The 12,943-nt window shown below is 48.5% G+C and overlaps 1 protein-coding gene across 1 annotated transcript; it reads right to left on the bottom strand.

Annotated features, from left to right (window-relative positions):
- Positions 1-3,053: 3,053 nt before the first annotated feature.
- Positions 3,054-5,739, bottom strand: LOC123105157 (BTB/POZ domain-containing protein At3g50780; the record flags this gene model as incomplete). The annotated part of the gene is given in 2 exon segments (XM_044527161.1): positions 3,054-4,421; positions 5,119-5,739. Coding segments are annotated over 2 exon segments (1,569 nt in total), but the record flags the coding sequence as incomplete, so codon positions are not given.
- Between the last annotated feature and the right edge of the window lie 7,204 nt (positions 5,740-12,943).

Genomic DNA, 12,943 nt, shown 5'->3' with positions numbered 1-12,943 from the left:
GCCCCCCCCGCTGCTTGCCGCCTTGGGGCTCCGACCCTCGCCGGTCTCGCTGTCGTCGCCCGGTCCGGCGCCTCGCCTCGCCCAGCCTGCTTCACCGCCGCTGGCTGGACCGGCCCCCGCCGCGCCGCTGGTTTCGTCCGAGGCCAGCGGCCGTGCTCGTTCCACCGGGCGCTCGTGGCCATGCCCCTGCGCCCGAAACCCAGTGCCTGTTAAGCCCCCTGCCTATGACAAAGGGGCCCCACGCCCCTGAGAACGAAAATTTTAAAAGAGGATTTATTAAAAATAATATATAAAATAAATAAAATAAATAAATAAATAATAATTAAAATAATTAAAATATTAATTAATTAATTAAGCAATTAATTAAGTTAATTAATCCTGATTAGATTAACCTAATCACTAATTAAACTAATTAATCTGTTTTAGTTAATCTTAGTCAATGACAGCGGGACCCACATGTCAGGGTTGACCTAGTCAACCCTGTTGACTGCTAACGTCAGCATGGCATCATGCCGACGTCATAAATCCATTTTCCGAATTAATTAAATAATTAAGTAAATTCCAGAAATTAATAAAATCTTTAGAAAATCATATCTTTTAATCCGTAACTCGGATTAAAATATTTTCAACATGAAAGTTGCTCAGAACGACGAGACGATTCCGGATACGCAACCCGTTCGTCCGCCACACACCCCTAACATATCAAACTCGCAACTTTCCCCCTCCAGCTCCTCTGCCCGAAAACACGGAACACCGGGAATACTTTTCCGGATGTTTTCCCCCTTCGCCGGCATCACCTCATACTGCGTTAGGACACAACTAGCTTCGCTCTTTATCGTGTCTTGTGTTGTCTTGCTTATGTTTGCACTGTATTTACTGTTTCTCCCCCCTTTTCTCTCCGGTAGACTACGAGACCGACGCTGCTGTTGACCAGTTCGACTACAGAGTTGACGACCCTCTCTCTTGCCAGAGCAACCAGGCAAGCCCCTCCCTTGATCACCAGATATCGCCTATTCTCCTATATACTGCTTGCATTAGAGTAGTGTAGTATGTTACTGCTTTCGTTAATCCTATTCTGATGCATAGCCTGACATTGTCGCTATATCTGTTGATACCTTACCTGCAATCCTAAATGCTTAGTATAGGATGCTAGTTTATCATCATTGGCCCTACATTCTTGTCAGTCTGCCTTGCTATACTATCGGGCCGTGATCACTTGGGAGGTGATCACGGGTATATACTATACATACATACATACTATACAGATGGTGACTAAAGTCGGGTCAGCTCATTGAGTACCCGCAAGTGATTCTGACGAGGGGGCTGAAAGGACAGGTGGCTCCATCCCGGTAGAGGTGGGCCTGGGTTCCCGACGGCCCCCGACTGTTACTTTGTGGCGGAGCGGCAGGGCAGGTTGAGACCACCTAGGAGACAGGTGGGCCTGGCCCTGTTCGGCGTTCGCGGATACTTAACACGCTTAACGAGATCTTGGTATTTGATCTGAGTCTGGCTACTGGCCTATACGCACTAACCATCTACGCGGGAGTAGTTATGGGTATCCCGACGTCGTGGTATCAGCCGAAGCATTTCAGACGTCAGCGACGGAGCGGCGCGCGCCGGATTGGAACGTAAGCATGCTCTTGTATTAAGGGGGCTAGTTCCGCTTTCGGCCGCGTACGCAACGTGCAGGTGTGCTATGGGCGATGGGCCCAGACCCCTGTGCGCTTAGGTTTAGACCGGCGTGTTGGCCTCTCTGTTGAGCCTAGGTGGGGCTGCGACGTGTTGATCTTCCGAGGCCGGGCATGACCCAGGAAAGTGTGTCCGGCCAAATGGGATCGAGCGTGTTGGGCCATGTGGTGCACCCCTGCAGGGAAGTTAATCTATTCGAATAGCCGTGATCTTCGGTAACAGGACGACTTGGAGTTGTACCTTGACCTTATGACAACTAGAACCGGATACTTAATAAAACACACCCTTCCAAGTTCCACAGATAACCCGGTGATCGCTTTTCCGCAGGGCGACGAGGAGAGGATCGCCGGGTAGGATTATGCTATGAGATGCTATTTTGGAGATGTTACTTGGAGATGCTACTTGGAGGACTTCAATCTACTCTCTTCTACATGCTGCAAGACGGAGGCTGCCAGAAGCGTAGTCTTCGATAAGACTAGCTATCCCCCTCTTATTCTGGCATTCTGCAGTTCAGTCCACTGATATGGCCCTTTACACATATACCCATGCATATGTAGTGTAGTTCCTTGCTTGCGAGTACTTTGGATGAGTACTCACGGTTGCTTTCTCCCCCTTTTCTCCCCTTTTCCTTTCTTTCTGGTTGTCGCAACCAGATGCTGGAGTCCAGGAGCCAGACGCCACCGTCGACGACGACCCCTACTACACCGGAGGTGCCTACTACTACGTGCTGCCCGCTGACGACGACCTGGAGTAGTTAGGAGGATCCCAGGCAGGAGGCCTGCGCCTCTTTCGATCTGTATCCCAGTTTGTGTTAGCCATCTTATGGCAACTTGTTTAACTTATGTCTGTACTCAGATATTGTTGCTTCCGCTGACTCGTCTATGATCGAGCACTTGTATTCGAGCCCTCGAGGCCCCTGGCTTGTATTATGATGCTTGTATGACTTATTTTATTTGTAGAGTTGTGTTGTGATATCTTCCCGTGAGTCCCTGATCTTGATCGTACACGTTTGCGTGCATGATTAGTGTACGATTGAATCGGGGGCTCCACAATTATTATATTAGGTAAAGATAAAGATAGGAAAATTATAAGAAGTGAGATGACGTGTATGTCAATTCCTATAAAAAATGAGATACCATTTGATGCATAGAATAGGATTTTTTCCATTGAGTCTAGGCTAATGTTTTTTTTCCTCCAAAATGTGAAGGATTAATTCCTATCCTACATAGGAATAGGAATCCATTCCTACAAACCAAAGGGTTTTAAAGAAATTTTTCCTTTGCAAATTCTATCCTATAGAATTTCTACAAAAACCCTACAAACCAAAGGAAGCCTCAACATTTCTAGAATCCCAGGCAAGCATGTCGTTGAAGCAAGATTCAATATACTCAACTCTCCCAAATCTCAGATAATAATATCACAATAGTACGTACTCCTACATCCCAGCAAAATATTTACAATTGCATCACAAGCATGCAGTTTCTACAGGTGAGCCGCAATAATACAGTGTCACCACTACCGCACAATGTCTGTGGTAACAAAACGCAATGCAACAAACTGATGTCTCGTGGTAAATAAGCAGCACATCAGACAAGACATTCGGTAAGCCAGAATTCAGAGAACTTGACGTATCAGCGAAGACCCGAAGAAGCACCACAAAGCACAGCGCACAAACATATTCTCAAGCCTCACACAAATCAACTTATACGACTAAACCCTTTTTCAGCGATGTTCTACTTACGAAACGGCGCGCGATAGCTTCCCTGCGCAAGCCACCGGAGATCTCAACTCCGACCCGACTGCGACCGGCTCCCCTGCTGTTCGACGTAAGGCCGCACAAAGGTCCTCCTCCACCACACCTCAAAGGCCTTCTGCAGGTTGGGGCAGCTGTTCCCAACCTTGAGGAAGCTCCCGAGCCACGAGAGCAGTATCGTCTGCTGATCCTCCAGCGGCAGCGTCAGGATGGTCGACCCGATCCCTTCCTCGACGACGGTCCGGTCGAACGACCTGCAACCGTGCTGCAGCCAGTTGTAGTCATCCATGAGAGGCTGCAGCCAGACATCCAGGAGGAGCTGCCTGGTGTCCTTGGACGGGAGCATTTCGCCTTTCCCAATCGCCACAAAGAGCCTGGCAGTGACGCAGCTCACAAGGTGGCGCGACTTGGTCGGTAGCTTGGAATGAAGCCCAGCCAGCTCACGTTGGTTAGACCACAAGCCTGCAAATTCTTCTGCAGCATTCCTGCCAGCCAAAATCTCGGTTAACCATAACAGATTATCCGCTTCGAGAGTAATCTGCCGAAGAACCGGTTCCTTAAGCTCCAAAGACTGCTCAGAGAAACCACTGTCAGATGCTTGTTGAAACAGGGTCAGCAGAGACTCCAGGCAATTCTGGCAATAGCTGTAGAGGGTCTCAACACATAGGTCAGCAGAGCTACTGGCACAGCTGCTGCTGCTCTCCTTGAGAAGCTTGAGCACCAAGGACTTCATCTCGCGCCTCCCTCTGTCATCACTGCTTTTCAAAACTAGTTCTATGATACGCACAAACGTGTCATTTGGTGGGCTCGTTAGGTCAGAGCATACCCTCTTCAGTATTGGGGTGACACCGTAATCCTCGGTCTGAAGATGCCGAACAGATGAGACCACATTCTCCTCTTCTTCCCCGGCCCAAGGGACCGCTTCCAAGTAATTCAAGCATGACAGAACACATGCTCGGAAACCCAAATGTTCTGCAACCTGTACAGTATAGAAGGAACTAAATTACATAGCGAACAGCAAACAGAAGTTGAAAAAAAAGGTGCATTTGTTCTGAAGATTCTAAGTTGGTCATTCATCCTAATTGAGGCACCATGTTGCTAAGGAATGGCCAATGTGCATGGAAGCATGGGCCTGATTGGTATGATTATCTCAATCTGCACCAATCGGTACATGCAAGCAAGATGCATTATCAGTCATGGGCTGTGCCGTCTTTGCTGACTTACTATCATGGATTAAGTGACAATGCAATATTTATATAGAAGAAAATATTCCTTTGATATAACAACACGCAACAGACATGGATATAGTACTCGTTACACTTAAAAAATGGCTAGTGGTGGTTCATAATTATATGTTGCTTCCTTAGGTAGACATACCAAGTTAAAAGTTAACTTTTATTTAAGTACTAGATTTCCCTACACATGACAAGCTTCTAGATTTGAAAGCATTTCGGTGAAGGAAAAAAAGGCCCCCATATTAAGGAAAAATATTGCACTAACTTAAAGCACCAGAAAGAAAACTTAAAGCACCAGCACATGTCAATTCTAACTTTCTTATCTCTAACAAAAGCAGAAGGCTCGGCTTTTTACCGTTTCTACATCTATACTAGCTAATTATTAAACTATAGAGTTAATCAAACTGAGAAAAGGAGATGCAGAGTTAACGTTGGGTAAACCTTCAAGATCCGAAGTACGCGTGGAACACTTTTCTTGATCAACCTCTGCTTGACATCATTGCAGTACATCAAGCCAACAGTCTCAACATAAATCTCCACATCTTCACAATCAGGCACTTCTATGCTGGACACTGGAGATTGCCTTGACAGCTTATCGGCAAAGAAGGTGCTATTTTCAGCAAGGATGTTCTTGTGCACACTCATCTTTACAGCAACACCATCCTTGCCATACAGCACAACTCTCAAGTCACTCATCTCAATCTGACCAAAACCAACAGATATCTTATGCTGCTTCGGTAGCCTCTCGCTCGCCGCCTTCGGTGGATTGGACGTGGCATTGTCCGCCGCCGCCGGGCATCTTTGCTCGTCTGAATTAGCTCTGGACCTTGTTGGAGTCGAATGTGTTCTCCTCTCCGACGAGATAGTCGGCGCCCTCTGGACCGAGGAGGCCTTTGACGCAGGAGGGGATGCACCCACTTTGGGCCTTGTCTGCTGGTTTTGGTTCTTCACTGTCTTCTGGAGCACGGTCTGTGATGGGCAGCACCAGAACCCTTCCGGGGTAACAGCAATTGGGACGGTTCTGAACTTTGTTGCTCGGGCATCAAGGCTTCCAACCTTGAAGTCTGCCATATTATGTAGGAAGCTTATGACCAGTGACCCTTGGAGGCAGCTACTGAACCAGCACTAGTTCGTATTCCTGAGAATAAGTAACACGCAGGAGTTAGACTGATGAACTGAAGCTGGAACTAATAGTGTATATGTTTTGCTCTGTAAGTAAGAAAGAGAAGATTTTATCAAGAAGTAAAGAGCAGACAGTTTACAGTATCTCTCTCAATGAGCAGTGAGTGTACCTCCAAGTACATAGTTCACACTCTTCTTCATTACGAAAGTGGTGCAAACTTGGGATCCATCTCTCAAGCCCAGAAAGAAATTCGAACCAGCAGCAAATGCTCGGAAATTTCATAATCAAACTACGAGACCAACTCTAGAGTCTAAACATTTATAGAACCTGACTACATGGTTGCTCAATCTTGAGCAAATTGGAACAAATTCACCAAGACAGTTTACAGCATCTTCTTTATGTGCAGTGTGAGTACAGCTCCTAGTTCATAGTTCACACCTAGATCTCTCTGTTTTTTCATCTGAAAGCTAGTACAAATTCAGACCGGGCTCTGAAGCCCAGACAGAAATCTGAACCGCCAGCAAATGCTCTGAAGATTCATGAGCAAACACGCATGGACTACCAGACAAACTCCAAACATTTCTAGAGTCAGGCTGCAGGGATGCTCAATCTTGAGCAAATTGAAACAAAGCCACCGTATAAAAATACCAAATCCACCTAAAATCTTCCGCAGTTGGCGACTCAGGGAGACCAATTTCAGCCAGGTTAACACGCAGCAAAAGGAAAATAACGAGGAGCGTGAGAATGTGACACATACCTCTCCTGCTCTCCAATCCGGCACCACAAATCCTCCTCAAGCTCCGGCCACGCGCAGACGCCCCCAATCCTCCACCAAATCACCAGCTCCCCAGGAACCACCGAGCGAAACTTGAGCAGAGCCGCCTCAAGCCCTCAACACCTCAGGACATCAGAGACTATCAGAGGCACCGAGCGAATCACCGGGAGGAGCTCCGTCCCTCCCCCGCCACCGCAGCTCAAACCGCAGGCAGTAGTACTACTACTACTAAAGAGGAGCAGCCGCAGCATCTAGGCAGGCATGGACGGAACCTCGCATCATTTCTTTCCCCCCACCCCAAAGCCGACGGGGAAAAGACGGAGCGAAAAGCGGCCACCGAAGGAAGGAAGGAAGGAAGGAAGGAAGGGGACTGGGGAAGGAAAAGAGAAAGAGAGCAGCAGCAGCAAAGCAGGGCCGGCAGCTTCTTTCCGGACGGGCGAGAGAACGACGAGCGGTGTCCCCCCTTTAACCGCCTACGATGATGCCACCCCGGCCATCATGGCACGGGCGCATGGCATGGCAGCCTCTCTCCCTCCTCCCCGCTCTGAATCTCCTTGTTCCTCTCCCCTTGTACCCTTGCTTCCGGGCCTCTCCTCCGCTGCCCCACTCCGCGCTCTCCCTTCCCCCTCTGCTACTTCTGGTTCTTCTCTCTTCCTTGGTGGCTGTACACTTGTGCACTTCTTTCTTTTACCACACCACGCTGTCCAGTCCCCGTCGGTTCTTGCGAGGAGCCTCTCTCTCTCTCTCTCTCTCTTTCTCTTTCTCCTTCGCCGCAGTGTGCGGGCCACGGGCAGCGGTCAGTCTGAGTGAGTCAGAGTGGTCTGGGACTCCGGTCTGCTGGTGTCCTGTCCGATTTACTCCTCCTTTCGACGTTTACTCGTTCACTGCTATCCTCTCGGGCGCTGCAGCCTGCAGCTGCTTTTGTTTTCACCCCTAACCTCGACCTCTATCCGGCGGTCTGGCCTGTGGAAGCGGAGCGTAATCTATCTCGGCGTTTGGTTTTGCACCGGAGAGAAGACTTTTCATCGCATGCACGCCTTGGTCTGGCAGCCCCCAATACTCCTCTTGCTTCGCTTTTACCGAACGGTGTTGCAAGGACGGACTAGCCTCTACCTTTTTTGCTGCAAATCTGCGTAGACGGAATCAACAGGTGCACAAGAAACACTATTCGGTCGATGAAACTCTGAAGCGAGTAGGAGTAGCATGTTGCCGTGTTGCTTGGGAGGAACACGCCAGCAGGACGCGTCCTCTCTCATGATAACTACTGATCATTGCCCTAGGGGTTAGAGCTTGGGATTGTGCCTAACCTAGTGTAATCGTCGACGTAGTAGGTTAGTACTACGAACGAACATCTCTAGAGTAAAGACCACTCTTCCTCGCCGAGAATCTGCAACGGCGAGCAGGGGACCGGACCCGCCTTGAGAACCGTGGAAACGAAATCCCACTGACACAGAGACGCTGGCAAGGAGAAGAGAAACCGTACGAGACGAAGTGAAATCCAGAAGGCCATCAGAGCTCGTGCCTGGCATCGTTAATTACAATACTCAAGATGGGCTTATGCATAAGTGCTTAACCCAAACCCATGTGTGTCATGCTCCATACTGTCCAAGATACTCTGCTTTGGATCGGCAGTCTGCTTCAAATTTCTTAAAGTTGCCCCGCCATTTCTTTTGCTTTTCTTCTTCTTGATTGAACAGAGTTTCTTTCAGTCGATGCTCCTTTTGATCCCTTTGATGGTACTACTACGACTACGAGAAAGATACATGTGAATTGACCCGTGTTTTCCTCTTCTTTCTTCTTCTTCGGGCGGTGTTGATTCTGGACTTTTTGGTTTGAACACGCCCTCCCTCTATCTCTACGCGAGCTCCGTTTCCGTGATATGTTAAGCTGAAAACTGGCGAACGCTCGGAGCTGAGCTCTCGCTTTTGGCCTGCACTTTACAAACAGTTAGCGAGCAGATCGGTCGATCGATCGATCATGGGCAATGATGAGAGCACGGTACAGGCCAGTTGGGATATCTACTACTAGCTCTCATAGCTCAATGCTCAATCTGTCGCGAAAAAGAAAGAGAGAGACTCGACGTTCAACAGTGCACACGTACCGGCCCTCAGCAGTCAACAGTGAACGGGAGCCCGGGCTACGGCGACACCCTGGAGCAGGACGTGACGCTGACGGAGGCGGCAGCAAGGCAGGGACCGGGAAAATGCCAGGTGCGCTGGCGATCGACGGGACGAGCGAGCAGCCGGCGGTCGCGGGTTCCTCCCGCGCATGCGTGGTCAGTTTCACTGTGTGCCCGCGTGCGAGTGTGCCCCCCTCTCGGCCGTTGCCGGAGCCGGACCCCCTCGCCCTCGGCACGGCGCTGCTTGGCTGCTTGCCGCTGGTTTTTCTCTACTACCGTCATCGCGCGCGCACGCGGCCGGCACGTACGGCGACCTTTTTACGTGCCTGCGCTGCTGTGCGGGGCCACGTACATGCATGCGTGGCGTCGCCGGCTGTTTCCTCTGCACGAGTTTCGCGGTCTGCGGCGGCGACCACGGCGGGAGACAAGGCCACAAGGCCATGTTTACATGTACGGGATGGCTTCACTACGGCGAACACGACGGCGGCAAAACAAGCGCAAGAATACAAGAGGCCAGTTCGCGGAAACTGTTCTGTGATTTGGATCCGTTTGGTCGGACAGGTAATCGATATATTATTCCAGTAAAAATGTTGATTAAGTTAAGCTCGAAAAGTTGGTAAGCAAACACAACACCGGAGATGAATATATAGTTACTGTGGGAATCGTCATCGCTGTCCATCGTCGTCCAGCCCGGTTAGCATACCATCCCGGCAATGGAGGGCAATTTTTTTCCCTTTTTCTTTTTATTTACGTTGTTGAACTCGTAACTTTTAACGTCCACAGTCCCGGCCTATAAATCTTTTTCCTCGACTAGTAAATATGGCCCTTTTTTTTTACCCAATCTAAGGATGCATTTTGCTACAGCTGGGTAGCTCATGTTTTGGATGATACTCCTGTATCACCATCGGCAAGAAAAACGAAATAAAGTTGTCTAAGGCATGCCGAAGTTTTGGCAAACTATCCATGCATCACTCTCTTTGGACCCGGATATCGAGCGGAAACCAAATGTTTAGGCATGACAAATTGAACGTTTTTCATGGTAAATTGTGTTCGTCGGATATGCAAGTTTGGTTGCCGAGCGTGGCAAATCCACCTCAGTTCATTTTTACCAGTCGTCCTTACAAACTAAATTTGTCATCCTCGGGTCAATATAAATTTTCATAAAAAAATGTTCAATTTGTCATGTCTAATAATCTAACGTCACATTTTAAGCCTTTTCTCTCTCTTTTTGGTAAGGTCAAAAAAATTAGTGGCCCGAAATTTTGGGAACAATTAATCTAAACTAAGTTTGCTAACAATCGCATCAAGGTGGTGTCCCACTTTCTAGGGAACTTCCTAGCCACGTTCCAGCACCCGCATAACTGTGACCTCGTCGCCGTGCTCCCCAATAGGTTCTTCAGAGATGGCCTTGACATGTCGACGTGTACCACCAGGTCCACCTCTACATCGAGAACATTCTCTTGAACGCCTGGAACAACACTGTCGCTGAGCAGGTGCTTGGCCTCAACACCTTTATGCACTACTTCGACATTGCCATCACCAAACACACCAGACGCGAGGACGCTACCACTCTCAGCCTTTGGGTGTGGTCGACAAACCCGTCGGCCAGCCCAAAGGTTACCTGGCTAAGGGTGGGCAACAACCAGCCGATGGGCGTCGTTGATGGCCTATCGGCGATCGTGGGGAGGCGGGGCTCTGGCGCCGTGTTGTTGTTCATCTCGATCTCCACGAAGATTTCACCCCCGATGCCAACGGTGTTGTAACACCCTCGATGCGGCTATATCTCCCACGTGTCGGAGCACGACTTAGAGGCATAACCGCATTGAAGGCAATGTCGCAACTGGGGTAATCTTTACACAACCCATATACTGAATAAGGAAAGAGATGCATAGTTGGCTTACAATCGCCACTTCACACAAAAGCATAATTAACATTACATTCATCCAGATACAATCAAGGTCCGACTACGGAACCAAAATAAAGATAACCCCAAATGCAACAAAGTCCCCGATCGCCCCAACTGGGCTTCACTACTGATCGTTTGAAAAGGAAACGTAGTATCGACGTGAGTCCTCATCGAACTTCCACTTGAGCTCAGTCGCATATTCTGGAATAGTATCATCGATCCCTGCATCTTCTTTTGGAAGTAATCTGTGAGTCATGGGGACTCAGCAATCTCACACCCTCGCGATCAAGACTATTTAAGCATATAGGTAGGGGTAAAGGTATGAGGTGGAGCTGCAGCAAGCACTAGCATATATGATGGCTAACATACGCAAAAGAGAGCGAGAAGAGAAGGCAAAGGCACGATCGATAAACTATGATCAAGAAGTGATCCTATAACAACCTACGTTCAAGCATAACACGAGACCGTGTTCTCTTTCCGGACTCCGCCGGAAAGAGACCATCACGGCCACACACTCTGTTGATTCATTTTAATTAAGTTAAATTTCAGGTTATCTACAACCGAACATTAACAAATTCCCATCTGCCCATAACCGCGGGCACGGCTTTTGAAAGTTCAAATCCCTACAGGGGTGTCCCAACTTAGCCCATCACAAGCTCTCACGGTCAACGAAGGATATTCCTTCTCCCAAGACAATCCAATCAGACTCGAAACCCCGGTTACAAGACATCTCGGCAATGGTAAAACTAAACCAGCAAAGCCGCCCGATGTGCCGACAAATCCTGATAGGAGTCGCACGTATCTCGTTCTCAGGGCACACCGAATAGGTCAAGCTATGAGTAAAACCAATCCTCGAGTTGCTTCGAGGTGGCCCCGCAGGCTGCCCATTTCGGACCAACACTCAGAGGAGCATTGGCCCAGGGGGGTTTAAAATAAAGATGACCCTTGAGTTCGCGAAACCCAAGGGAAAAGGCTAGCTGGCAAATGGTAAAACCAAGGTTGGCCTTGCTGGAGGAGTTTTATTTAAGGCGAACTGTCAAGGGGTTCCCATTATAACCCAACCGTGTAAGGAACGCAAAATCAAGGAACATAACACCGGTATGACGGAAACTAGGGCGGCAAGAGTGGAACAAAACACCAGGCATAAGGGCGATCCTGCCACCCTTTACCAAGTGTATATATGCATTAAAATAGACAAGATATAATAGTGGTATCCCCACAATAAACATGTTCCAACAAGGAACAAACTCCAAACTTCACCTGCAACTAGCAACGCTATAAGAGGGGCTGAGCAAAGCGGTAACATAGCCAAACAACGGTTTGCTAGGACAATGTGGGTTAGAGGTTTGACATGGCAATATGGGAGGCAAGATAAAGCAAGTGGTAGGTATCATAGCATAGGCATAGTAATAGAGCGAGCATCTAGCAAGCAAAGATAGAAGTGATTTCGAGGGTATGATCATCTTGCCTGCAAAGTTCTCCGAGTTGACGTAAGCTCCATAATTGCTTGGCCTTCAGCATCCGAGTTGACAAGCTCGACAAAATTGCTTAACATGTAAACAATCTGCCAGGAACATTTTATAGAAAAAGTAGAGCTCGATTGACTCAAGCTAGGATACTCCATAATTGCAAACAAAGACATGGATGGATAGAGCATAACATTATCTCCAAAAACATCCTTACTGATCATGCTCAAAAGAGGCATGGATCACTCTATAGCAACAAGAACACATTGCATAAAAATATAATCAGGGAAAAGACTTAGAAGATTTCTAAGGCCCTGAAATCAGCAGCATTACGAGAGCTACTTTGCATGCTTGTGCTAGTCACCACAAAGATCACAAAAAATACATGACATACACCCCTGTAAAGATGGCATGACATACTTCAAATCCCATGTAGGGCTCAAGTTCATAGGAGGCACACAACAATCATGGCAAAAATGACAAATGTCCAATTACTGATAAGAATCTGAAACTAATATAAACTAGCACTTTTGCAACAGCATTTAGGGCATCAAGATGAGCTCAAATGAACATGGTGCAATGAAATGAAATGAAGTACTCGTCGAGACGAACAATTTGACATGCTACACGCCCAAAACGGAGCAACGGATGCAGAGTTATGATGCGATGAAATATGCATAAAAATACTGGAACGGGGCAAAATTAGGTCAACCGTTATTGTTTCCAGATCGGGATCGGCGCGGCGGCGAGGAAGGGCCCCGGGCGTGGCGACCTCGTGCCGGGAGCGGCGACCCTGCGGTGGAGATGGCGAGCTCCGGCGCGCTGGTAGCTGCCGGCGGCGGCCAGAGACGAAGCGGGCGGCGGCGCGAGGCGAAGT

Source organism: Triticum aestivum, chromosome 5A, assembly GCF_018294505.1.
Source record: "Triticum aestivum cultivar Chinese Spring chromosome 5A, IWGSC CS RefSeq v2.1, whole genome shotgun sequence".
Classification (NCBI taxonomy): Eukaryota; Viridiplantae; Streptophyta; class Magnoliopsida; order Poales; family Poaceae; genus Triticum; species Triticum aestivum.
This window is presented reverse-complemented; position numbering and strand designations above follow the sequence as displayed.